The following is a 27,336-nucleotide window of genomic DNA, read 5'->3' on the forward strand; positions in this document are numbered from 1 at the left end:
TCCGAGAGGTTTCCCAGGGAACCCTGCCAGCACAGCATCTAGTCCCTGCGGTCCCCTGTCGAGCTGTCCCCCGTTGGATCCTCTTTATGACATGGAAATTGTCACTTATGTGTGTACGGTTCATCTCCCAGGAGAAAGTAAGCCCCACAGAGATGGTGCCTGTCCCTTTGCTGTGGAACTCCCGCAGGTGCCCGGCACCGTGTAGGAGGGCCCACGTGAATACTGAGATGTGTGGATGAGTCAAGCCCCCTCGGAAGGGAGGCGCCCCCACTGGGCCCTGCAGGTGGACAGCTGCCGGCCGGGAATGTGGGTCTGGCTTGTCACAGCTTCTGACCGCTCATGAGATCCTGGAAACCCAGCCTTTTTTTAAACATGTGAAATGTTCCAACTTTTTAAAACACTGGGCCAGCCAAGCAAAACATGCCTACGGGCCACATCCGGTCCATGGGCTGCCGCTGTGTGATCTCTGCTCTGAGTTCCCAGTCTTTACTGTGGCTCGGCCACAGCGCTTTGAAGAACCCTAGAACCGGGCCGGAGCTGGGTGAGATGGTTGCCTGAGGTCCGAGGGGTTGGTTCTCCCCGTGCGCCTCCGCAAGGCGGGGGTGTACTTTTCCTCCTGAGGATAAGCGGAAGTCTGGTGAAACCCCGGATGCTTCAGAGTCTGGTACCCCGTTGGGAGCCCACGTGGTGAAGACCGGCTGGGCCTCGGTGAAGCTCTCCAGGGTCAGGAGGCACAGCTGAGTGTGGCTTTAGCTCTCAGATACTGAGGGAGAGCATTTCCAGTTCTTTCTAAAAGATGATTATTATGGTTATTGTTCTTCTGCACAAGCACCATAACTACATTTAACAGAAATAAGAAAAAGATTCAGCCACAAATTTTACCCATCCGATGAAAAGATTTTTCTTTTTTAGGATGTTTTCCAAGCCCTGGTAGATGAGCAAAGAACAGTTTTTACATAATGGCGAGTCTAAAGCATATACATTGGAATTCTGCTTTCAAATTTAAGTCTATATCATGGGTATTCTCCCATGGGGCCCACATAATCCTAACAATGTCAATCACTTCCTAACATCTTGTTGAAAGGATATAGTACATAATGTACTTAACCATTCCCTAGTGGCTGGATTATTTCATTGTTTCTGATTTTCAAATATTATCAATAATGTATAATGAACTTGTGCTTGTAGCTTTCTCTTTCTTCTGGATTATTTCCTTAGGATACATTCCCAGAAGTTTTAGACCAAAAGAGGGCATAGCCCTGGGGTCGGCCCAGTGGCACAGCGGTTAACTTCAAGCTCTCCGCTTTGGTGGCCAGGGGCTCGCCGGTTCGGATCCCAGGCGCAGACCTATGCACTGCTCATCAAGCCATGCTGTGGTAGGCGTCCCACATGTGAAATAGAGGAAGATGGGTGCAGGTGTTAGCTCAGTGCCAATCTTCCTCAGCAAAAAGAGGAGGATTGGCAGTGGACGTTAGCTCAGGGCTAATCTTCCTCAAAAAAAAAAAAAAAAAGAAGGCGTAGGCTGGTTTACAGTTCTTCATACATATCACCAGAGTTCTTTCCAAAAACTTTTTGTACCAATTTATATGCGTAAACAGCAGTGCACAACTGTGAGTTTCCCTACAACGTTGGCAGAGTAATGGATGGTTTTTCTTCATGTTTCCAATTTAATAGTTATAAAGTGGTCTTTCTGTATATTTTTTTATTTGCCTTCCTTTGAATATTAATGACCTGGGACATTTCCCATGTTTTTGTGGTTATTGGAGTTGCACACATTGTCTCTCGAGGCTTTGTCCTTTTTTTCTCTTGGGATCTTTATTTTTTTCATAATTTTTATGAGCTCGTCATAGAGTAGAGGTATTAACCCTTCGCCTGCTTTTTCTGCTGTCGATCTCCAACCCCACAGTATATTTTTTCTGAACGTATTGTTTGGGTCTGTTATACAGGGCCGGCTGCTCTTTCAATTCTGTAGACTTCCTATGTAGGGTAAGTTCAAGAGGAAGGAGCTGAGTGGTGGTGAAGAGGGGGATGCCCCAGGTGGGAGTCGGGACCTGTGCCTGTGAGCCCCTGAGTCGTGTGATGCCATCATGCTCCCACAGCATCCTCAGGGCTGCCCGAGGCCTGGCTCTCAGGACCAGCTCCTACTGGGTATTCCCAGGGTGTTGGATGCTCACACCTGTCCTCAGCAAGGCTCTGAGTCTTGGCCCAGAGGAGGGTGAGCAGAGCCTCCACGTTCTGTGTGTGTCGCCCTAAGCTGGGCCCATCTGGAATGTGGGAGGCAGGGGAGGCCGTGGCGAGGCGTTGGTCACACAGCATGGCCTGGCCCTGAAGGTTGCTTCCTTGCCTTTTTCTCATCATCACACACAGAAAATTAACATTCGTATGGCACAGTGGGGAAAGGGAGGTGCTGCCCAGTGCCAAAATCAATGGCTGGGGGGCAGCCCGGGGATACCTGTGTGCATTGACTGGTGAAGTTGGGAAGTTCTGCCCTAAAGATGCACTTGGCCTCTGGGTACAAAGGTGACAGATGCTGGGCTTCTCTTCAAGGCCGTAAACTTTCACTCTCTTCAGGGTCTTCCCAACTTATGCCCAAAGCCCAGTCCCAAAGCCACTCCCACATTGTTAGGATTTTTTTAGCCCAGCAACCCACTTCTAAGTATCAAAATGTGTATATATTTTCTATTGCTATGTAGTGAAATACCTCCAAATTTAATGGCTTAAAACAAAAACCAACGTTTATTCACTCAGTTTCTGTGGGGCAGGAATTCTGGGGTAGCTTATTGGGGCAGTTCTTGCTCAGGGTCTCACCAGGTCTGGTGAGGTGGCAGTTGGGATGTTGGCTGGGGCTGAAGTCACTTGAGGGCTGGGCTTCCAGGGTGACTCAGTCATGTGGCGGACAGGTTGGCACTGGTTGTTGGCGGGAGGCCTTGGTTCTCCCCACATGGATCTCTTGAGTGTCCTCATGACATGGCAGCTTGCTTCTCCCAGAGCAAGTGATGCACAAGGGCAAATGGAATCGACACACTGTCACCTCTGCCATAGTCTACGGGTCCCACAGACCAGCTCTGATACGTTGAGAGAGGAGGCTACACGGGGCGTGAATTCCAGGAGGTGAAGATCATTGGGGGCCATCTTGAAGGCTATTATGGGCTGAATTGTGTCCCCCGAAAATTCCTATGTTGAAATCTTAACCCCCAGGACCTCAGAATGTGACTGTGTTTGGAGATAGTGTCTTTAAAGAGGTGACTAAGTTAAATTGAGGTCATATGGGTGGGCCCTAATATGACTTGTGTCCTTATAAAAAGAGGAAATCAGGACACAGATGCACGCAGAGGGAAGACCATGTGAAGACACAGGGAGAGGACGGCCGTTTGCAAGGCGAGGAGACAGGCCTCAGAAGCAACCAACCCTCCTTGACACCTTGGACTTGTAGCCTCCAGAACGGAGAGGAAACGAATTTCTGGGGTTTAAGTCAGTCGGTGTGTGGGACGTGTTAGGGCAGCCCTGGCAAACCACTCGAAAGGCTGACCACCACAACCACCAAATGAAAAGGCAGAGCAGTGAGGCCGATGACCAAGCCAGCCGTGAGACCGGCTTCAAAAAGTGACATCTTACAGTCACGCGAATTCGAACAAAGTAGGTCTGGGGTCTGATCTTGAGGGGGCTGACCCAAAGACGTTTCTGAAAGATCTTCTAGCAAGTCAGATCCATCAGGACTCATGCCTCATCTGGTGGAAGAGAAACCGAAAGAAAGGTATGAAAGTGATTGATCATTATTGGCTCCCAATGAATAAGAGAGGAGCCACCTCTCAACCCCAGAAGGGAGTGAACCTTCCACAGACCTGGGCGTGAAAGCAGGGCTCCAGAGCCGTCCCCTGGCTGGGCAGCCGCTGTGGCCCATCATTTCCTGCTGCAGTTACATTTTCTGGGTGGGCTCCAGAGATTCTGTTTCCTTACTAAGAGAGTGAGAAAACCACACACTGGGCCTCAGAGGCTGGGCTAAGGCCATCCCAAGGCCAAGTGTGGGCAGGCCAGGACTTTTCAGCCAAAGATCAAGGTGCCGGGGGCTCCCACTGCCAAGACAGAGTCCCTTAGGAGCAGCAGCCTCATTATCTAAATAAACACAGGTTGTAAAGAGTGATTAACTTCAGTTTCACGTTAAACGGTAGCCAAAGAAATAAAAATTAAATGGTTGAATGTCTTGTTATCACACGTATTGGGGTGGAGGGTAGTTTGCCAGGAAAGAGAGGGCGCAAACAAAATCAGCCTGGGAGGGAAATAACCACTCAAAAAAAAAAAAAACCCTGCAAACGGTTCAGAGCTCAGTGTCAACAAGGAAACCGTCAGACTTGAATCAGACCTGAATTACCTTGGGCCTCTTCCTGAAACCACACAGTGGGCTCCTTCACTCCCGTCCAGGTAAATTCCTTCCGTCGCAGGGTGGCAGAAGCATGCAGCTGTAGCTCACCCTGGGCACAGACCTCCTGGGTCAGAGAGGGCTGTGGGCTTATAAACGGGAGTCTGTTTTTTTTTTTCTTCCTCTGTTAGCCTTCAAGAATATGGTCAGGCACATGTCCTAAGAAAATAGAAGCTTCCAGGGGCACTCCATACAGTTCTGGCAGGAGCGTGAATTGGCACAAATTTTCTGGATAACAGTTCGGCCGTGTGTATCAAAAGCCTTAGTATTTTGAATACCTTTTGACAAAGCAATCTACTTCCAAGAATTCCTGTGGAAACAGTCATGCTTGTGCACACAGATTTAGCTCTAAGGATGCTCCATGTAGAACTGTTTATGATATTAGAAAATGGAAATCACCTGAGTGTCTCCAAGGGGATATTGTAAATAGAGCTGCTACATCCGTAAAATAAGAGACCATGCAGCTCTTTAAAATGATGCTCATGTTAAAACTTTCACAAATATATTTAATAAATGGGAAAAAGTAGCATGCAAAGTAATATGTGTATGATCCCCTGAGGGGGAAGGGCATTTATACATAGAAAAGTGACTAGAAGGATGTTCTTTAAAGGTGAACAGTTCTTTTCTTTTTTGTTTTTTTCCTTTCTTCTTCTTCTTCTTTTTTTTTTTTTTGGTAAGGAAGATTGGCCCTGAGCTAACATCTGTTGCCAATCTTCTTCTTTTTTTTTTCTCCCCAAAACCCGAGTACATAGTGTATATCCTAGTTGTATGTCCTTCTAGTTCTTCTATGTGGGATGCCACATCGGGATGGCTTGATGAGCGATGTGTAGGTCCATGCCCAGGATCTGAACCAGCAAACCCCTGGCTGCCGAATCGGAGTGTGTGAACTTAACCACTGTGCCACCGGGCTGGCCCCAACAGTTTTTTTCTTGATAGTGGGATTTACTGGGGATTTTTATTTTCCTAGTTTTGGCATATTTGGCAAGATTTTTAAGTTTTCAACTATAATCATATTTATCTTGAAACAGAAAAAATAATAATAGTTTATCAGACTTCTAAGAATATTTCCGTAGTTCAGACTGTTACTTCTTCCCAATGCAGAAAGCTTGTACAGAAATTATATATCCAATTCTCACATCTCTTGAGATTTAAGGGGTTTTTTTTCAACTGATAAGCATGCTCCACTCAGAACCCCAAATAATACAGAGGCTCCTAAAGACAGCAAAAATATCCATTTTTTGGATCCTGTGCATCCAAAAAAAAAGCAATTAAAAAATAAACTAGAAGAAAATTCAAAGGATATATCTTTCCCCCTAGATAAACTTTTCATGGCTCTTGGGGCCAATTGAGTTATACAAAAGAGTAGTTGATTATGACATTGCGGAAAATTTTACATGTCTGAAAAAATTGCCTCAGAGACCCTCATATTTAAAAGCTGTCTTCTATCCAGACATGAATTTTATTTTACTTTTTAAGAAAGTTTATTTTGCTCTCTTTCATTTTAAAGCAATGCAAACTCACAAAAACTTGGAAAGTATCTTAAAATTTATAGGGGGAAAAAATTTTTTTTAAAGCCCACCTCTTTTTTGTCACCCAAAAATACTCTGCTACCATCTTGGCAATTCTTCCAGTGTTTTTTTTTCCTATATGCAGGTTGGGGGTGTAATATTTAGTTCTGATCATACCATGCCATATATGTTTGTTTTCACTTAACAGGACCAGAGAAGGCATATAATTTAGACTGTAAAGTGTCCACGTCCCGAAGGCCTTTTTCAGAAGTCCCATTTTCCCTTTGAACGTAAGGTGGCCTGACGTTGGTGATGGTATCTGGCATATGTTGGGTGCTGGCACTGGACAGCTAAAGGCAGGGTTTTATGTAATAGTCACGCCAACCAACAAGTCAGTTCCTCGTATCTTCATTGACCAACTGAGGCAGCTGGCTTTGCAAGGGGGCTGATGTGCCCACTGCTCCATCCCGTTCCTTGCAGCTACCACAGGCAGAGGGCCTTCTGGAACCTTGACCCCAGCAGATCTTTCATTCAAGCTTAGAGACAGCTGGTGAGAAAGGCTAAAGTTTGTGTGGACTTTGACTTCTGCAGTTGCCTCGTACAAATCTCGCAGAAATCCAGTGGCAAGGGTATCCTTGTGTCATGCAGGAGGAACACAGTCTCGGTGAGTCGAACAGTCCCAGGTGCTGGGCACACCGCAGGAGGGGTACACCCCCTTGCCTGCCAGGGGCTCTCAGTCTGATGAGAGATGCAGGTGCCACAGCGGCTGACGTAACACAGCATAACACACTGGGAGCGGCACAGCCCTCCCCGAAGGCCCCTGCTCCATGCTCCCCCCTCTCCACGGGGGGTCCCCCTCTGAATTCTGGAAACCACTGCCCTTGCCCCTTCAGGCTTGGGGTGGTGGCATCTCTCTACCCGGGGGTGCTGCACCATCCTTTGAGGTGTTACATATCCCACTGACACCTCTGTCCAGTCCTTTTGTTAAGCTCTCTTTACGTGGCCCAGTTGGAGCCATGGGTGGCCTGTTGGGACCCTAACGGTGCCCCTTGCTCTTTCTACTACTCCTTACTCTTCATAAAGACGTACTAGGTGCTTCTGGCTCTTGGTATAGACGGACGCTTAAAACATTTCATTAGAGCTCTGTTGGCTTCTTGACTTGGTGTGTTTGCCTTTCTTTCATTCGTGAGGACCCACCGAATTAGGTCCCGCAAGATGCATCCTTTAGACTCGAGTATCAGAAGCAGTCAGAGAAAAGATGGACCAATTCCAGGCCAAGTGAGTAGCTGAGAAGACCTGACCAGGGACCAACACAAGGACGACAGCTCCCTGAGTCCCTGAGAGGCGGCTTTTCTCAGCATAGATTCAAACTCACCGGCCAGGCGCCCCCACAGAAAACACTTTCTAAAGCCAGCTGTAGGAGATGTTTGCATTACCTGATGTCCAATTCAGTCCACTAATTCCTTCATTAAATACAGCGTTGTTGATGGCCTGCTGTGTGCCCCAAATACCCGATTATCAGATATTGTGAAAGAGTGCGTACAAAATCAATCAGAACCTTCATGCATATATTCAAATCAAGTGCTTTTATGATAATGTTCCTCACCATTTGTTGAGATATATGTATTACATATGTTACGCATTTAGCTATATAACAAATATATATACATTTATGTTTACACAGATACAGATACGTATATATACATGGTCCATGACATATACATATATATTTATATATGTAAATGTTTAATATATACATATTACATAAACAAATATATATTATATGAATAATATATATATTTAATTGTCCTTTCCTCAAGAGCATTGTCTTTCCTGGGGCTGGCCTGGTGGCATAGTGGTTGAGTTTGTGTGCTCCACTTCGGTGGCCCAGGGTTCGCACGTTCGACTCCCGGGTGTGGACCTATCATGGCTTGTCAAGCCACACTGTGGCAGCATCCTACATAAGCATTGAGACCTTGGGCAGGTTACATAGCCTTGCTAAGCGTTAGCCAAGGTAATTAACATTAGCCGTTCTAACAAACAACTCAGCGCCTTAACCCAGGGAAGGGCTATTTCCTGCGCACAGCACAGTCCGATGCGGCTTGGGTAGCTCTCCTGGGCGGCTCTCCTCAGCCGTGGCTCAGGGATCCAGGCTTCCTCCACATCGTGAGGCTTCAGCATAAACAGGGAAGGAGCATGGTCATACTTTTAGGAGTTGACTCTGGCAGCATTGTTTGAGTTGATCACCCTAAGGAGACTAAAGAATGGATGTGAGACTGTTGATTTTACTGTTGTCCTTGACTCCTAACTTCTTGTCTCTTTCCCCGTGTCCAGGTTTTTACCAGATGTTGCTGCTTCCTCTATGCCCCTATGAGACTTTTGTGGCTCAATATGCCCAGGAATAAATGCTTATATTTTTATTTGCTATGATATTATTATTACCTGACTCCTTGCTTCCAACATCTCTGGTCTCCATTTAATCTAAAAGAATTCTGGGAGAAAAATCGTCGTGAGAAAAGGCTTTAATAATTTATGTTTTCTTTTTAAATTCTTTTATATATTTGATGTATACAACATAATCTGTGTAACACTTACGCACATTGTAAAGCAGAATAGATAATGCTTTACACCCCAAAGAACTAAAATCTGCAAGCAAGTTGCCTCCCTTCTCCCCTGTCCCAGTGCCCTGTCCTTCCCAGTGGCAACGACTATCCTGAGATTTGAGTTTATTCCTTTCCCTTTTCATATTTGTTTTCTTACATGGGTCTATATGTAACATACATACCTTTTTTAATATTTCTTTTCTTTTGGCTAATAAAAATGGTGTCTAACTGCATGCAATTTTCTGGGACTAGCTTTTTTTCAGTCAACGTTGTGTCAGTGGTCCATCCATATTGTTGTGTGTAGCTGTGTCCATTCCTTAGCAGTGTTGAGTGACGTTGCATTCTTCATCCATTCTCATGATGATGGGCATTCGGGTTGTTTCCAGGTTTTTACTGGTAAGAGCTGCGCTTCTCTGAACAACTTTATACATGTTTCCTGGTGGGCATGTATGTAATATTGTCTCTAAAGCACAGGGCTACAGCCCCTTATTGCAGTTCTGGAAGCCAAAAAGCTCTGAAAAACCAAGAGTTTTTAAAAACAAATTCATGTGGCAGAAAAACCTGATCCAACCAGAACTAACTAGAAGTTTTAATTCATCTTCATTTATCTCACTTAATGTGCATATTTGCATGTTTCACTGGAGAAATAACAATGTATTTGACTATGAGTTTCTGCCCCAATGCGTAGGATTACTTCTCTAAAATCGGAAGAATTTTGAATGCCAAAGGGTTTCAGGAAAGGGATATGTAGGCCCGAAATTGCTGAGTCTTAGGGTGTGAAAATGTTCATATTTAAAAGATGCCGGTGTGTGTTCCGGGGAGAGTTAACACTCCCACCAGCCATGTTCAAGACTGTCCACTGATCCACACCTTCTCTAACACTTGGTATTGTCAGGCTTCTTAATCTCTGCCAATCTAGAAGGCGTAAAATGAGATCTTCATTATGGTCTTAATTTGCATTTCCCTGATTACTAATAAAACTAAGTTTCTTTTCATGTGTGTATCAGATATGTTTCCTCTTCTATGAAATGCCTGTTCATGACTTTCATCCATTTAAAAAATTTGGATTGTCTGTTTCGTATTTATCTGCAGAAGCCCTAAGTCTTTTGATTATATGTATTGAAAATATGTTCTCTCCATTTGTGGCTTATCTTTTCACTTTCTTTGTGGTGCGTTTTAATGACCCATAGTTCTTAATTTTAAGGTAGTCAAATGTACCAATCTTTTGTTTTTTTCACTTGGTGCTTTTTGTATTTAAGGAATCATTTCCCCTTCCAAGATCTGAACATTGTTATCCTCTGTTTTTTTCCTTCAAGTTCTGCTTTTCACGTGTAAGTCTTTAATCCTTCTGGAATTGATTTTTGTACAGGAACTCAATCCCACTTTTTTCCTGTGGGTAACCAGATGTGCCACTCTCCCCCCCCGTTCCCCCCGCCACTGCCACATCACCCCTGTCCAATACCACAGTCCCACACACACCCGGCTCAATCTCTAGGTTCTTTCTTCTGGTCCATGAGTAATATTTCTATCCTGGGGTGCAACACTGTCTTCATTTCTGTAGATTAATGACGTCTTAATATCTGGTAGATATTAATATCTGGTAGCTTTCTCCTATCCCATCGCATTCTTAATTCCCTTCCTTCTTCCTCCTTCCCTTCGTTAACAATGGCTCACACTTATTGCAGTGCTTGAAGCACTTTATGAAAATTAGTTAATTTAATCTTCACAATTAAGTCATGGCATTTTTTTAATCGTAGTTAAAACAACTGATAACATATAATTTACCATCCTAGCCATTTCTAAGTGTATAGTTCAGTAGCATTAAGTATATTCACATTGTTGTGCAAACAATCTCCAGAACGTTTTTGGTCTTGCGAAACTGAAACTCTATCCATTAAATAATAACTCCCCGTTTTCCCTTCCCCCAGCCCCTGGCAGCCACCGTTCCACTTTCTGTTTCCATGAACTTGGCTAGTCTAAGTCCCTCGTGTGAGCGAATCCTACAGTATTTGCCCTATTGTGACTCGCTTATTTCACTGAGCGTAATGTCCTCAAGCTTCATCCATGTTGTAGCACGTGTCAGAATTCCCTTCCTTTTTAAGGCTGCATAATAGTCCATTGTGTGTATACACAGCATTTGTTTTATCCATTCTTCCGCTGATGGACACTTAGGCGGCTTCCCCCTCTTGGCTTTTGTGAAGGATGCTGCAGTGAACATGGCGTGAAGACAGGGCATTTTCTCTGGCTTCCGGTTCTGTTTGAGTCCTTCTTGCAGCTCCCTTCCTCTGGTTGTCGTGCACCCCTGGACCCCACTTCTGGTTTACCCCCTCTGCTCTCTTCCCAAGTGACCATTTCGAGACTCTTCCTCTGAGCACTTGTCTCAAACGCCTGGTGGTGAGGGTATCAGAAGGCGGGAGGAGTTTCAAAAGGGATGGAGGCTGGGGCCTCACCTCTGTTCATTTGCTCTGTAATTCTTTGAGCATTCATTGAGCATCAGGCCTGTGTAAGCGGGAGCTGCCTGTCTAGTCTGGAGACAGACAAACGAGAAAATAAGTAGAGCCATGATAACAGCTATACAAGGAACAGAGGAAGCACAGAAAAGGAAAGGACTAACTGTGACCTGGGGGTTGGGATGGTGGAGAAGGTGACCACTGAGCGGACAGAGGGGAGGGGGGATTCCAAGCGGCAGAAGAGTCTACTCAGAGGTGTAGGGACATCGAAGATCACAGCCCGGCTTCTGGAGCTGCAGTGAGCTCGGCAGCCTGGGGGACACAGGCTGGGGCAGAGGAGTGGCTGCCACGGAAGCTAAAAGGAGGAAGGTGGGTGAGTCACAGCGGGCCCTGCACACTATTCTCAGGAGCTGGGCTTGATCTTAAGGGCGGGGCGGGTGGGGGCCGGATCTGAAGTAGGGGAGTGATGTGATTAGAAAGAAGATATTGAAGGGCAAAGGGGAGCACCACTGGAAGTGGGAGGAAACGGAGGGGGAGGCCAGTTAAAAGCCTGACAGCAGAAGTGACAGGGTTGCGGCTGAGGCTGGGAACTGAGAGGAGGGCTTATTCTCAGCCAGAACATCAGATTGGGAGGGCATAGGGAGGGGGACGGAGCCGAGGCTTCCAGATGGGACTCCTTGGAGATTGAGGTACCAGTCCCTGAGAGCAGGAAGCAGGAGAGGAGCGGGGCTAGGTTGGGGCGCTTGGTTGTCAAGGGGGGATGGGAGGATGTGATGCATACGGTGTAGACGGTCTGGACACGAGGAGCAACGGGTTTCTGGGAGGAGAGTGAAGGCAATCCATGCATGGGGTGGAGTTCCCAGGAGGAGCCAGGGCTGAAGGGAGAGAGAGTCCTTGGCTCTCGGAGGTTCGGGATGGACGTGGGGCCAGGTTGGAGAGTGCAGGTGGAAGAAGAGAGCCCAGGTACAGGAAGGAGCTCACTGTGGGTGGGCAGGTGTGCAGAGGGCTCTGCGATGGAGGAGATAGCGACAAGTGGGGAGAAGGGCACCAGGGAGCAGAGGTCCGGGAGGGCTTTTGTTCAGAGTCCCAAAATTCCAGAGATGGGCAAGGATTAGGATCTCCCCCATCTCTTGGACAGGACAGTAGTAGGTCCCATGATCTGAGGGAAGGGATCAGTGGTCACGGCGTGTGTGGGACAGACACACACTGAGGAATGGATGGGACATGGGCCGGAGGAGATGCAGTGGAGGCCAGGGCACAGAGGACCCTTTCTAGAAGCCTGACTGTGAAGGGAAGAGATTAAGCTGGAGAGAGGTTCAGGGATGTGGGGAGTACAGAGTTTTTGTTTGAGAGGGTAGAGGAGTTTGTCATCTGTAAGACGTGAGCAGACGGCACAGGAAAAGTCCAGTGACTGCAGGTCCCTGCCACTGTGACCCCACCACTCTCCCTGAGCCGCTTTATCACAGCATGAGCCCTCAGGCCGTCCCGCCCAGGGGAGCATGACCCTCTCCAGCATGACCTTCCCAAGGGCATAGCTGGATATGGACATTCTCTTTGAAGGTCTCTCCCATCTGAAATGCAGAACAGTATTTTTTTAAGTGAATTTATCATCTTGTCGTCTAAACTGCATCCTCCTAGTATCCCTGGCAATGGGCACCACTGTCTCCTAGTCTCCAGGCTGAGGGTCTGGATCATCCTGATGGGTCCCTCAGCCACCCTCCACTGCAGACCTGGAGAGCTGAGCTCAGAGGCGTTCATGTCCACACCCCACTGTCCTCTAATTCTCTAGCTGTGTGAGGTCTGCAACCTCCCTGTGCCTGCTTTCTCATCCACAAAATTGATATTTTATATATTCTTTCCTTTTATATATGTGTATATATGTCTATAATATAAGCAACCTATTATCTATTATATAAACAACCCATAATATATATAATAAACAATTAAATATATACACAACATTCCCCCTTTCTCCATGGTTTCACTTTCCGTGGTTTCAGTTACCCAAGGTCAACCCGGAAGCAGATGATCCTCCTTCTGAGAAATAGTCAGAAGGTCGTTATTAGCCTAATGCTATGTCACAATGCCCACGTCATTCCCCTCCCTGCGTCTCCTCCTGTAGGCACTGTGTCACCTCACTTCATCACGAGAGAAGGGTGAGGACAGTACAATAAGATAGAGACCACATTCACATAACTTTTATACGGTATATTGTTACAATTGTTTTATTACATTATTATTTTTGTTAATCTCTTACTATGCCTAATTTATAAATTAAACTTTGTCATAGGATATATAGGGTTCGGTACTCTCTGTGGTTTCACACATCCACTGGGGGTCTTGGAAAGTGCCCCCTGTGGACAAGGGGGGATACTGTATAATAAACAGCCTATCTCATAGGGTTGTTGGGAGCATTAAATCAGCTAACATGCAAGAGCCGAGGACAGAGCCTGGCGTGTTAGTTGTTATTATAAGTGAACCGAACTTTGCAAAAATCTCTAAAATTCTCTCCTTCTCAGTGCCCTGCTCTTCAAGCCCTTAACTCCTCCCAATGTGTATGACTAAAATTGCTCCTGAACTGATGTCCTGCCTTTATGCCTCTTCTCTCCCACGACATCCTGTACACTGTCCCCAAAAGACAATAGCATTAGGTCATTTCTTTAGGCTCCCTGTTGCTTGCAGAATAAAGTCCAAATAAAGTCTTTAACTTAGCTTTCAAAGGCAGTCTCAGTCTTGCTCCACTTTACTTTTCTGGCTCATTCTCTGTGGCTTTCCTGCCCACACCCGCTATTCCAGCTCATGCTCAGCCCTCTAGACTCCCCTTGAGTGCTTCTGGCCACTTGCCTTGGTGTTTATTCCTTTCCCTCTTGCCTGCTCTTTCTCCCATGACCAAGCCCCTCTCCTCCAAAAAGCCAGTCTTGACCACTCCAGTCCACAGCAATCTCTCCCACCTCTGACCCCAGCACCTCTTGTCTGGACCACTCGCTGTTGACACTCACTCCCTGTTTCACATTATCAGACATGGGGTCACACATATGGGTTTTGTCTCTCCGGCTCCATTGCACGTCCTGCCAATGCGAGGTAGACTTCTTCCAACTTGTGTTTCTGAGCACAGTGCCTTATCCTCTGTATGTGTTCAATTAATATTTACTAATTGTGGTGACATCGTGCCAAGGTGCTGAAAAACGTGGCCTCGTGCTTATTGGTTCCTTTCATTCATTCATTCATTCATTCATCAGTTATTTATTGGGCTTCTGTCCTGGGCCAGACAGTGGGAATTAGATGATGAGCAAGATAGAAATAGTCTGCTGTCATGGAGCTTATGTTCATGGAGGGGAGATGGATTCTCAAAGTAAACAAAAAAAAAATATTTTGAAGAGGGGCTGAATGCTATAAAAGAAATAAGATCTTCATTCCATGTTCTACGTATTTTGCTTGTTCTGTATGCAGGGCCAGTTATGCAATTTGTGGGGCCCCGTACAAAGTGAAAATATAGGGTCCCTTATTCAAAAATACGTAGGAATTTCAAGATGGTGGCCGCAGAGCATTCAAGTAAGCTCAGGGCCCTTCTAGCACATGCCCAGGAAGCCAGCTCTGCCTCTATGGTACTTAGCCGATATGCTTTATATGGTAAAGCATCTCAGGGGCTCTAATGAGACAGGAAATAATCAGAGAAACGATCTCCATGAGCTTGGGAATCCAGCTCAGTGTATTTGTTTACAGAAAATAACCTAAGCTACGTGGTGGCCATATGTGGAATGTAACAGAAAGTGCTGCTGTTTTCTGCCTTTCAGACTGCTTGTCTTACTCGGCTTTGCAAGTATTATCCAGGAGGTGCTATGGGAAGCAGAGATGCAAAATCATTGTCAACAACCACCATTTCGGAAGCCCCTGTCTGCCAGGAGTAAAAAAATACCTCACCGTCACCTACGCCTGTGGTAAGAGTACACCGCCTCTTGTGGGGAGGTGGTCATGTGACAAAAGGAATTTTCTTGCCGCAAGTCCAAAGACCCTCCTCCTCAAACTGTCTTGTTGTCCCAGATATTCAAGAACCTCTTTTTCTACCCTTTATTCTTGTTTATGACGTTCACATCAGATAAGCGATAGAATTTTCTTGGGTCAAAATTAGATTTAAAAGCCCTTAGTGCCATCAGATTGGCAGCAAACAGGAAGAATCGGAAAAGAGCCACAAATGGGGTTTAATTGATGGCACTGAGAATAGTGGGTTTTCTCTGGGTTCTTAGGAGGTGCTGAAGTTTATGGGTCTGTCATGCACGTTCACAGCAGTGATGTTTGGCTCCTGGTTCACCTCCAGCCCTGCTTTTAGGCCCTAAATGACTCATTCTCTGTGCTGCCAACAGCCAATTATCTGCATGCCCACAGGGTTGAGTCAACAGATCAAATGCTTACCTCAAACAATTAAAAATGTTACAGGACAGCGTGACTGTGTTTGCCTAGGGTCTTCAGACGATAAAATGAAATGCCTGGTGCGTCCAATTCCAGTTTTTAAAGCTCCCTAAAAGCAAGTCAGCAGTTCGTTGTTTTCTGAGGGTACTGAGGATTTCTGGGTTGCAATCCTGACAGGTGGACTGTTTTTTTTTTGAAATGGGCATAGAAACACAGGGAGAGTAAAGAGCACTGTAACTGAAGAACCTGATACCCGTGCTCCTGGAAACCCCTCTTCCTTCTACCAGATAACCCTAGCCTCTTGTTTTCAGTACCAGCTTTACTGAGAGACAATTCAAACACTGTGCATTTCACCCGTTATAGCATACAAACCAGTGGTTTTAGGGTATTCACAGAATTGTGCAACTGTCACCACAATGAAAGAACATCCTCATCATCCCTAAAAGAAACCCTGTACCGTCACCTCCCAGTCCACCCTCCATCCCCCCGCCCCCCCCCCCCCAGGCAACCCCCAATCCACTTTCTGTCTTTATGGATTTGCCCCTTCCAGACATTTCATATAAATGGAATGGCACAATTTTCAGTTCTTTCTGCCCGGCTTCTTTACCTACCATATGTTTTCAGGGTTCATCTATATTGTAGCGCATGTCAGTACTTCATTCCTTTCTGTGGCCTAGTAATATTCTGTTGCATCCGTTTCATATTTGAGCTAAAAATGTTGTCTTCTGCAATATGAAAGCTGCAGTAGATACAGTGAAGCGTCTACGTAAATGTATTCCCAAAGTAACAGCACCCGCACTTACGTCCCAGGAAGCGTGATTTTACCTGCCCTCTCAGTCCTTGTTCCTGCTCCCACGTCGGAGCCGCCCTGGGTAGTGTGGAGCCCATCCTGGCTGAGGTTCCCCTAGAGGCCCCATAAATCATTATGAAGTTCTAGTCACTCCAGGGCTCTCCAGCTGAGGTGGAAGGAGCGGGACTTTAGGCTGCAAATAAGGTGAATTTCCTGGTGTGCCAAGGATGAGGGGGGGGGGCGGCTCCTGGGGCTGTGGCTCTTCTTAGCTAAGACGGGAAGACGTGCTTTCAAGGCCTGGGGCTCGCTCATCCCAGTTCCAGATTCTTCTCCTTCCTTCAGCACTTTGTGGGCATGTTCTGTGTGTCACGGGTTTTGCCAGGTGCTGAGAATTCAGTAGTTAAAAAAAAAGGCATAGTCCTTGTCCTCGTGGAATTATTGGTTGGGGGAGAGAGAGAGGCGTTAAGCAAGTAACCTCATAAATCTGTGGTTGCCCATTGTGATAAATGCTGCTTCAGAAAAGGGCAGGAGGCTCTGCAGGAGGATAAGGGCAGAGGGGCCCTCCTTTAGTTGAGGGGGGGTGCTTTGAGTTTTTCAAAGAGAACCTTCCTCTAGGGTGAACTTGCACCTGGGCTCTGATGGGTGGGCAGACTGAGCCAGCAGAGAGTGGGCAGCTTGTGCAGAGATGCTCAGTGGGAGAGGAGAGGAGCTGGTGAGGAGGAAGATGGTGTGAGGTGGCCCTGGAAAGGGCCAGGACCAGATCCGGCAGGGTCCTGGGAGGCCGTGCCAGTGGAGGGATTTAAGTAGGGGAGTCATCCGATCATGATAACCAGACTCTTAAAAGACCACTCTGGCCGTAGGGTGGAGAAGGGGCTGGAGTGGGCTGGGAGTGGGAGACAAGTTACACCACTTACACAGCAATGCCTTAGACTGGAGCCGTGCTAGTAGACATGGTCAAAGTCGGATGGATTTGAGGAGTGTTTGGAAAATAGACACATTAGAGATGCTGAAGGGACCTGGCCTGTTGGAAAGATTGGGGTCTGGTAGAAGATGAGAGGGATGGGATTGACCATGTAGAGGCGGGAAGGGTGTTTCCCTTGTCATAACATGGCGGAAGAAGCTCTGGGAATGGATGAAGGAGGGCTTGGAGCTCCTATTGCATGGCCTCTGTCTTCTCAAAGTAAGTATGAGAAGAGCTCATCCGCTGTGAGGACTGGGGTTTGAGATGAGAAGGTATGAAGTAAGTGCCATGGGGGCAGGAGGTTAATGGTCACAAAGTTCTCGGGGACACTCTTCTGCCCAGTGCTGTGGCTCCCCCCCAGCAAGGCCAGCTGCTCAAGAGCAGGCATGGAGAGACTGACTGGGTAACAAGAAAGGAGGGAGAGAGGGCTAGAGTTGGGTGTTCCCAAGCGAGTGATCACAATGGTGGATGGTGGAATCAAAGTTAGGGAAAGAGGCCAGTGCAGACAGGAGGGGCTGCGAGAAGAAGAGAAAGTAGGAGGTCAGTGGAGGGGTCTGGGTGAGGTTGAGGAATCGCAGAGGGAGGCATCTGAGTGAGGCCACTAGAGGACAGAAGGCTGAGGTCAGAGATGGGGGGCTGCATCTTGGTTTTGAAGGTGGGCCCGTGGAGGAAATGGGGTGTTGAGCATGTTCTTTGCATCTCCCTTGGAAAGTGCCTCCTTGTCCATCAGTGTGGTCCCTCAGGGGTTATTCCAAAGGGAGGGGTGACTCTCACTGTGAGGCCAGTTAGTGCCCCGCCCCAAGCAGACACCTAATCGCCTTCTAAGTGGTTGACATTTTAAAAATATTTCCTCCCTGCCAGATGGCTCTTCTCTGTGAAACCTGAATCATTAAAAATGATTTGCAATGTCTGCATATTTTATAGATCATCAGGTGGGCCTGAAAGATTTTACATTTTCAAAAATTCTCCCAAACCAATACGGAGTGATATGAAGATTCCAGAGGATGTCGACAATTCACTTCTAAGTGAATCTGTCTTAGTTAGGACTCTTTGGATGTGAGTGAAGGAACCAATTTGAGCTGGTTTGAGCCAAAAGAAGGGTGGCATGGGGAGGTATCAAGTGGCTAGAAGGCCATGCTCCAGAAGCCAGGGCAGGAAAGCGGGACCTCAGGTGGTGCTGAAGCCAGAAACACAAGGCACCGGCAGCCGTCTCTTGCGTCTCTCTTCTCTGCTTGTCACAGCACCTCTGCTTCCTTATTCTCTTTCTCTCTGTCTCTCCCTCTGACACAGCCTTCCTCTAAACCTGGGCTGGATGACACCTGGCCACCTCCAAAGCCCTGAGTGATTTTTATGTTACAGTTCTAACAATATGAAGACTTGCAGTGTCGCAATCTTCATTCCAAACTTCTAACAGAAGGATATTTAATTGACTGGGCTGGGATCAGGTAGCCCTCCTCGTTTGATCAGCATTGGCCAGAAATTATGTGACGTGGTTATAAACATGGCTGCCAGAGAGGAGCCCACCCAACCCCACCACCTCCACCCCTACCTCCCACCTCCCACACCCAAGTCAAGCTGCTCTTACATAAGAGGGTCAGGGAAGAACCACCCCCAAGAGGCGTCTATTCCATACCCTGCTTCCAACCACAGCTTCCAACCAGGCTTTGTTGTTCTACCCAGCAATCTTGCTGTGCCCTCCAGGGGACATCCCACCCTGTGGGTTGGGGGGAGGGTGCATCTGGGACAAGATCGTGTCAAGTAGGCCCTGCTGTGGGGACCCTGATTTCTACAGCAACACATGCCTCCTATCTCCAGTGTGACCCAGGCTGAAGGGCAGAGGTGCCTCACACATGACTCACCCTTGTTGCACAACTAGTGAGAATATTCTGGAAGGGTGAGCATCTGTATGGCAGAAGGCTGTTGGCCTTCACTGGGCCCTGAACCACCACCTGGGGGAGTGCTGTGGCCTCCTCGCCTTCATTCATGCCATACGTGTTTATTGAGTACCAGCCACATGCAGGCATGGGAGTTGGGGCAGGGGAATTTCAGTGAGCAATACGATCCCTACCCTCACAGGCTATAGGATACGATGTGGTGAATCTCAGGCTCTGGGGACTCAGGGAACCAGGAGGGCTTCCCAGGAGAGGTGGCAACTGAACCAAGTGAGAGGGAGTGTGTAGGAGTCAGCGGAGTGAAGGTGGAGAGGAGGGAAGGGCGGGCAGAAGGAACAGCAGAGGCAAAGGCTGGGAGGTGAGCAGCCTAGCGGGACTGGAGGGGCCTTGGAGGGAGGGCCATTAAGGCTTGCCTTGTCCCTGAGGGCAATGGGGAGCCATTGAAAGGTCTTCTCAGGGGACAAAATCAATTTGCATTTAAAAAAGAACATTCCTCCTATTTTATGGCACTTTCTTTAATCAGGGCTCGCTCCCCCACAGCTTTTAGGCTGAGCGGGGAATTTCAGCATTGTCGTGTATCCTGGGGGAATGAGTCAGGCTGAGGGCCTTGTGCTTTTCTAACTGTAGGCAGCGGGTCTGGCTGATGTCAAACCGCTCAGAGCAGCCAGTGCTTGGTCACTGACTGTGTTGGGACCTGCATCACTGAGTAAGTAGTTTTTAACACATGACTAAATGAGGTCCTCACTCGCTCTATCTTCCCTCCAACTTTTACCATTAGCCACACTTCTTGGACATGCTGGACTTTAGACTTTCCTCCTAATAGGACCAGGCAGACCCAGAGAACTTGGCCAGCTCTCCCCCTCACCTCTGCAAGGGGGGCTCCTCTCCATATCCAGAGCCACTTGTCCTCCAGGGTCACCAAGAGAGAGGCACAGCCAGCATCCCAGCTGACAATCCTGAGAGGCACGAGCAACGTGTGGACCTCAGCCTGGGGCCTTTACGGCTCCTCCCTGGAGATGGGGCAGGGAGCTGGGTGCCAGGATCTGGGGACAGGAGGAGTGGTAGTACCAGAATTTGGGGACAGGAAGGATGGGTGCTCGAATTTGGGGACAAAAGGGATGGTGGTGTGAGAATTTGGGGGCAGGAGGGTAGAGAGATGCTAAGATTTGGGGACAAGCAGGTGGGGGTGGGATGCCAGGGTCTGGAGGTACTCATGCGGCCTGGGCGCCTGTTGAGAAGGAGGAGCAGTTAAGCAGAGATCATTTTTGTCTCTAACGTGAAGAATTCTTTTGGGCACTAAGTTCAGTCTGCGACGGGTTCTCTTAAAGTCTGCACTGACCCAAGCTTCACACAGAAGATCTATTCAGGGAAAAAAGCTTCCAATGGGGAGCCCCTGCCCAAATTTAGCAAACTGTTCAAGTCCATAGAATCATCATCTCTGGTTTCACCGAAACGGACTCAGGGGGGCTGCCTGAGTGGGAAGCCCTCTTCCATCTTCATAATCCTTTAAAATAGTCCTGTTTCCCGTTCCCATAGGCTGCGGGTCCCATGGACAGTACGACATCGCGGAAAGATCAAGGCGTGTGTGAGCGAGACCAGGAGTTGACGCTTTGCCCCTTCCCAGGTGGATGGCGCATCTCTGAGCCTCAGTTTTCCCACCTGCAGGAATGGGAACGATACACGTCTTCCCAGGGTCACTGTGAGGATGGGGCAAGATGTGCTGTTTAAATGCCCAGACTCCTGCACCTATTAGAAGCTCGTGAATAGTGGTTTGCTCGCGTCTTCATAAATGTGTCTAAAGTGGAGAGGGGTGCATTTGAGGGATGGTCATAAATCACATCCCCGGTCCCCATCATTATTCTTTTTTTTTTTTTAATGTCCTCACAATCTTTATTTCTTTATTTATTTTCTCAAAGATTGGCACCTGGGCTAACAACTGTTGCCAATCTTTTTTTTTTTTTCCTGCTTTATCTCCCCAAACCCCCCCCCATACACAGTTGTATATCTAGTTGCATGTCCTTCTAGTTGTGAGATGTGGGACACCGCCTCAACGTGGCCTGATGAGCGGTGCCATGTCCGCACCCAGGATCTGAACCCTGGGCCACTGCAGCGGAGCACGCAGACTTAACCACTCGGGCACGGAGCCGGAGCCAGCCCCCCTATCTATATTCTTGAAACAAGGAGATAGAAGAATCTGATAGGTGTGTTGACGCCTGTGGTTATTTTAAAGGTCCTAAAAGATTCTCCCACTATCAGAGCCGTTTTTACATAGTAAATGGGCAAGTTTTCTGACATGAGCGTGTATCACACACAGGCAATTTAGTCTCTTGGGTGCCAGGTTATTCTAAAAAGCTCATCCTAGAAGGCCCTTCCTCTCCGAGATCTTTCTCTTTCTCGAACTGCAAAGCCTCCGGCATTTGCAGAGAGCCACTCCTCCTCAGGCCATATCTTGAGGACAAACCAAGAGACAGGCGTGAGGAAGAGGTGCCACTCCTGGCAGGGAGGACGTACTCCTGCCAAGGAATCAGGGCTGTCCTTCTTGAGAGGCTGCTTCATCAGAAAGCATTTGCAGGGGCACAGCTCAGCTCTCTGGGATGCTGCTGTGGTCCCAGGATCAGCAGCGTGGTTCGCCAAGGGGCATCCCTCGGGGACGCTGGATAGATTCCGCTGCCTCTGCCATCGTCACCGTGCCACCCTGGAAAGTGCCCCTCGTCCTGATGGGCACGAAGGCGCCAGGCCTCCTGCACGTGGAAAATTCACCATCTAGGAATGTTCTCTGGTTGTTGATCCTGGGACATCCCCAAAAGAATTTGGTTAAGCACTTTGAGAAAGGAAATGAGGTTTTCTTGCTGCTGAAGACATCTTACCAGCTCTTTTTAGAAAATGAGTGCAGTTGAAATTGCACAGTTTGTACTGGCTTCACTTCTGCTTCCTGTTGCCACTCCTCCCAGATACCAGCTGGGATAAAGAACAAACAAAAATAAGCAATTTTCTGCAGTAAAAATATTTGCTTTCCTCTCCCTTCTCCCAGCCGGCCGCAGTGCGTTTGGCCTTCGGAATTCTTGCTTTGCCGTCTGGGTTAGGTTCAGCTGGAGCTGTCATCTTGTCCCCTTTGCCTGGGGATGCCGAGATGGATGGTTTATTCTTAGGGTCAGTTCAGCAGACTCTTTCACCACCTTCCAAAGGAGTCTGTTACGCTGCCCTCCTCTCCTCATCTTTCTATCGTCCTTTCTTATAATACTTAGAGGATCATTGTAGCACGGAATCTTAGACTTCTCTTCAGGCTTATTATGGAAGCAAGGAGTTAAAGGGCTGTGGGTAAAAAGCAGAGTTGTTGCTGGTGGGCTCTGAGTGGGTTACAGTGATTTGGTTTCACTGTATCTCAGGCAAGTGCATGATGACAGTTAACAGCGTTATTCAGGTGTCATTTACATACCTTAAAATTCACCTGTTTTAAGTAAAAACAATTCAATGATTTCTAGTGAATTTACAGAGCTGTGCAGCCATCACCACACTCTAATTTTAAAACATTTCCACGACCCCCAAAAGTTCTTGCATGCCCATTTGCAGTCAGCTCCCTGTTCCCATGCCTGGCCCTTGGTAACCACTAATTTACTTTCTGTCTCCATAAATTTACCTTTTCTGGATATTTCATATTGATGGAACCATGCAGTATATGGTCTTTTGTGTCTGCCTTCTTTCACTGAGCATCATGTTTTTGAGGTTCATCCATGTTGTCGCATGTCCCAGTACTTCATTCCTTGTTTCTGCTAAATATTATTCTATTGGATAGATAAACCATATCTTGTTTACTTGTTCTCAATGTTGTTGCTTTTTTTTTTTTGAGGAAGATTAGCCCTGAGCTAATGTCTGTTGCCAGTCCTCCTCTTTTTGCTGAGGAAGACTGGCCCTGAGCTAACATCCATGTCCATCTTCCTCTACTTTATATGTGGGACGCCTACATAGCATGGCTTGCCAAGCAGTGCCATGTCTGCACCCGGGGTCTGAACCGGTGAACCCCGGGCCCCCGAAGCAGAACGTGTACACTTAACTGTTGTGCCACCGGGCCGGCCCCATATTGCTTTTTTTAATACTTCAAAATTGGCCTGAAATTTTACCTTGCTGGGACATTTGATGATCACACAGTTACCACTGGTGTTTGTGTGAGTGTATCTAACAAGTAGAGTGAGTGATTTATGGACTGATTGAAAAATTGATTTTTTTAAATCTTATCTACATTGCATTTAAAAAAATATGTTAAGTGTACAATGTATTTCAAAGATTTCTTTTTGGTTTTTAGTTCCCAAGAACATACTCACAGCGATTGATCCAGGCGTTGCTAACCTAAAACCTTCTTTGAAGCAGAAAGATGGTGAATATGGTAATTTTTATGGCTTACTCCCAGCATTTCTCTTTAAGTAAAGGTAAACAGCCCCATGGGGCCAGAGTCGGGTGCACATTGGTTAGGATGGAAGGGGGTGTCAGGAGTTGTGTTTGAGCTACCAGCTCTGATAATGGTAGTGCTGTGGCCAACAGTGACAAATGGTGGCCAACATTTTGTTTTGTTTTTTAAATTATAAGTAGACTAAATCCTCCTTCCATTCCCCTCTTGTTTCCTAAAAGAAAAATCATTTTGAAAAAGATGTGTGCAGCAATAAATTGGGGGTTCTTGGGTTCTACGATGAGCTTGTTGGAAAGATGCTCCTATTAGGAACCTGAGTGGCCAGGCCCGGGCTGGACCTGCCGGCCTCATCCGCATGCCACCTTCTCCCTTAGGTTCTCACTGCACTTTTGGAAATGGGGAGGATGAGCATTTTGGCTTTCTTATCAAATCTAGAATGGAATTGAGACCCCTGGGGCTCCTGATAGAAGCTTCAGGGTCCCTGTAGGTTTTATAGATAGACGCAGAGCAACCATCTAAGACACTGTGCTTTGCATGTTGAGAGTTTGTTTTGTGTCACTTTTATTACATTTATGTGGTCTTTTCCCCCTAAGTATAAAAGTAAAGTATGCTTGATGTGGAAAACACAGGAAAGCACCAAGAAATAGAACTCACCCCTAGTCTCAAAGCTTAGCGATTACTATTGTTAATGTTCCAGGTTCCTCCAGTTCACCCCTCCAGCTCTCCCCCAGGCTCTGCACCTCCCAGCCCACTGCTCTTCCTAACAGAGCTCCCGCCCGGATCCCATGAATACCCTGGTGCCCCTACAGTGGAGGCCTGAGAGCTCTGTGCCATCCTTCCTAGGGGGCTTCTGCCCTGTCTGACATTCCCAGAGGCCTCCAGGGGTCCCCAGAGCCCTTAGGCTGCCCCATCAGGAACTCACGCAGCTCCCTGATGGCAGTTTAACCGGGCATCTGAAACCAGGTCTGCTGTGCATTTTGCTGCCATTTCCAAAAGAAGTAGCTGCGACCTCCCGCCGTAATTTACAATTATGGCCTTGTTATCTATGGTCAGCAGAGCAGACAGCAGCTCCATGGTTAAATAAGGCATTAGTAGGCCTCCCAGAGGCATGATGCATGCCACTGCCTTTGGGATGGGGAAGTAAATTTGCTCCTTCTGCAGTGGAGTAAGTGGCACCTGAAGTTGAAACCAACACATTGTAGAATTTCCAAATCCCTTTTATCACTTAATATTTTCAGAGACTACTTACTAAATGTTCTTCCTGGCCTTGTCTTCCGTAATTTAGACAGAGGCCCTTTTATTTGATTTCCATGACTTTTTATTTATTATGGCAGTCCCAGATTAGGAGCAGAAGGCATACTGTGACCAGCTGTGACTAATCGGTCTTGCATTTTTTATGAAACAGGTATAAACTTTGACCCAAGCAACTCGAGAGTTCTGAGGAAAGACGGAGTTATTGTTAGCAACTCTCTGGCAGCATTTGCTTACATTAGAGGTAGGTCAATGAATCCAGGCTAATGGATTTACTAATGTCTAACTAACAGATGCACTGTGTCATTACAACGCTCAGATAGCTAAAGAAAAATGACTATAAGTTTGGCATGGCAACTGTGGTCTTCTAAGATCTGGAAACACAGAGGCCTGAATTCGGGTGCAGGAATGGCCAACTGGGCTGCCAACAGGAGAACCACATAGGGAGGGAGGAAGCGAACAGGAAAGGTCACCCTATTTGGGAGGTGGGCTCCATGGGTATTTTCCACTTTGAAAAGTTGGAACCCGAGGAATGCATTTCCCAGCTCTAAAATTTGGGAAGAGCAGAGGATTATTGAATTCCACCCTCGGCTGGAAGAAAATTGAGCCAAGACCACTTAGTAAACAAAATAGGTGGTGCCCTGTGGAGGCAGAGTCCCTTTCTGAGTCACCAGAGTTACTTATGGTTGCCAAGCTTTCCCCTGGTAATCTTCCCCGCGAGGGTCACACTCAGCCCTCCTTAATGAGCAGAGCCAAAATTGCTGTCAGCGAGGGGCTGCTGCATGCCATCCTTTCTCCCCACCTTCTCTGCTCACCTGAGGATGGACCATATGCTGGAATGTCGACTCTGCAAGTTTTGCCCGTGCCTGCCTGCCTGTTCAGGGCGGCCACAACCTCAGAGGCCTTTCGTAAAATACACGTTCATAGGATGCATTAGGGCATTACTATTCGAGGCCTGCCTGGGCTGGGGCGGTTTGGGGTGACCCTTCCTCAGAGGAGAAGAAAGACCAAAGGAAGCATCTCAACACAGGAGAAGGAGATGACAGTCGGGGTCCTCTATGCCTCCATTGCCCTCGTCAACTTTCCTCCCTGTGTGGTTGTTGATTTCCTCTGAGCATCTTCGCTTTTCTAACCACCCTTCCATTTCTTGCTGCTCCTAATAATTGTCAACATTAAGAGATGTCAGGATTTTTATTGTCAAAAATATCCCCATATTTTCAAAGACCCTGAGCTCTCCTTGGAGGAAAGGCATCATGAGAAGCCTCCACACAGAGAATGACAAAGAGGAGTAATGAGGATGCTGCGTACCGAGCTGTGGCCACGCTGGGCCTTGTCAGTTCCTCTCAGTAGCCGTCTTGGTCGGCTCAGGCTGCCACCATGAGATACCATAGACTGGGCGGCTTCAACAACACATATTTATTTTCTCACAGTTCTGGAGGCTGGAAGTCCAAGATCAAGGTCCTGGCAGATTCAGTGTCTGGTGAGAGCTCTCTTCCTGGCTTTCAGACAGCTGTGTCCTCACATGGCAGGGGGAGAGAGAGGGCGCGAGAAAGCTCTTGTGTCTCTCCTTATAAAGACACTAATCCTGTCAGATCTGGGCCCCACCCTTAATGACCTCATTTAACCTTAATTACTTTCTTAGAGGTCCTGTCTCCAAATACAGTCACACTGGGGGTTAAGGCTTCAACACATGAATTTGGGGGGCGGGCGTGGGGGGCGACACAATTCAGTCCATGGTAATGACCTGAGAGAGAGGACTCTGATCCCCGTTCTGCACATAGGGAAGCTAAGAGTCAGAAGAGTTGAGCCATTTGCCTCAGGCCACAGTGTGGACATGGACAGGGCCAGGATTTGGACTCGGCAGATACAAGACCTGTGCTCTGGCTTCTCTGAGCAAGAAGTATGCCCTTTGGAATTGTGAGGGACAGAAACCTCCTGACCTGGAGTTGTCCAAATTAGCTTCCCTCCATCCCTCTTTCCTTTCACATGCTCATCACTCCCAGAAATCACAGGAGAGGTGTATTTGTGAAGTGCCCATCTCTCCACGAGCCAGTAAGCGAGTCAAGGGCAGATGGTTGTCATCTGAGTTACTGTCATGTCCCAGTGCCCAGGAGCGTGCTGGCACAGCGTAGACGCACAGTGAGTCGTTAGTGAATGACCAGATGATGGGTCCCCATCTGGTGTCATGAGCTATGTGTCCTGTGCCTTATTATCATCTCATTTGCTATTTATAGCTATTTAATTTTCAAGAAGTTTAAGGATGTGATGGGCTGTTATTTGGCTGTATTGGGGGATGGTTAGGCACATTCGTCTCCTCCAGCCACGAGGAGGAGACCTGTCCGAAGGAGAGGCCGCTGGCAGGAGCAGCTGGGAGCCGGGAGTGAGCAGGGCATGTTCAGTGAAACCCGTTAAATAGTCAGTAGATTGAGCGAATCCCATCCCCCAGGTCAGGCTGCAAGTGGCTTTGACCCATTCGTGCAGCCAAGTGCCTGTGAGGGACAAGTGGCCTAGAAACCAAAATCCAGGCACTTGTCCTGGGATGTCGAAACATAGAGGTTGGCAGAATGGACATGAGAATGCCCAGAAGTCCCTAGGAACAGTTTCTCTTTGGGCCGTTGAGATGCCTTCTCAGGAGTGTTTGAATTTACTGTCATC

At 47.4% G+C, this 27,336-nt stretch overlaps 1 protein-coding gene across 6 annotated transcripts in view; it reads left to right on the forward strand.

The window, feature by feature from the left end:
* Positions 1 to 27,336, forward strand: part of LOC124231474 (protein eva-1 homolog C) — a 115,232-nt gene that overhangs the window by 48,506 nt on the left and 39,390 nt on the right. For 4 of the 6 annotated variants that reach the window (XM_046648277.1, XM_046648276.1, XM_046648274.1 and 1 more), the window contains exons 5-7: positions 14,773 to 14,916; positions 23,329 to 23,409; positions 24,836 to 24,925. In XM_046648277.1, coding sequence (XP_046504233.1) covers positions 14,773 to 14,916; positions 23,329 to 23,409; positions 24,836 to 24,925 — 315 coding nt within the window. The remainder of the gene's footprint in view (positions 1 to 14,772; positions 14,917 to 23,328; positions 23,410 to 24,835; positions 24,926 to 27,336) is intronic. The other 2 variants (XM_046648275.1, XM_046648278.1) reach the window with 2 other exon arrangements.

The sequence above is a fragment of the Equus quagga genome, chromosome 21 (assembly GCF_021613505.1).
Source record: "Equus quagga isolate Etosha38 chromosome 21, UCLA_HA_Equagga_1.0, whole genome shotgun sequence".
NCBI lineage: Eukaryota > Metazoa > Chordata > Mammalia > Perissodactyla > Equidae > Equus > Equus quagga.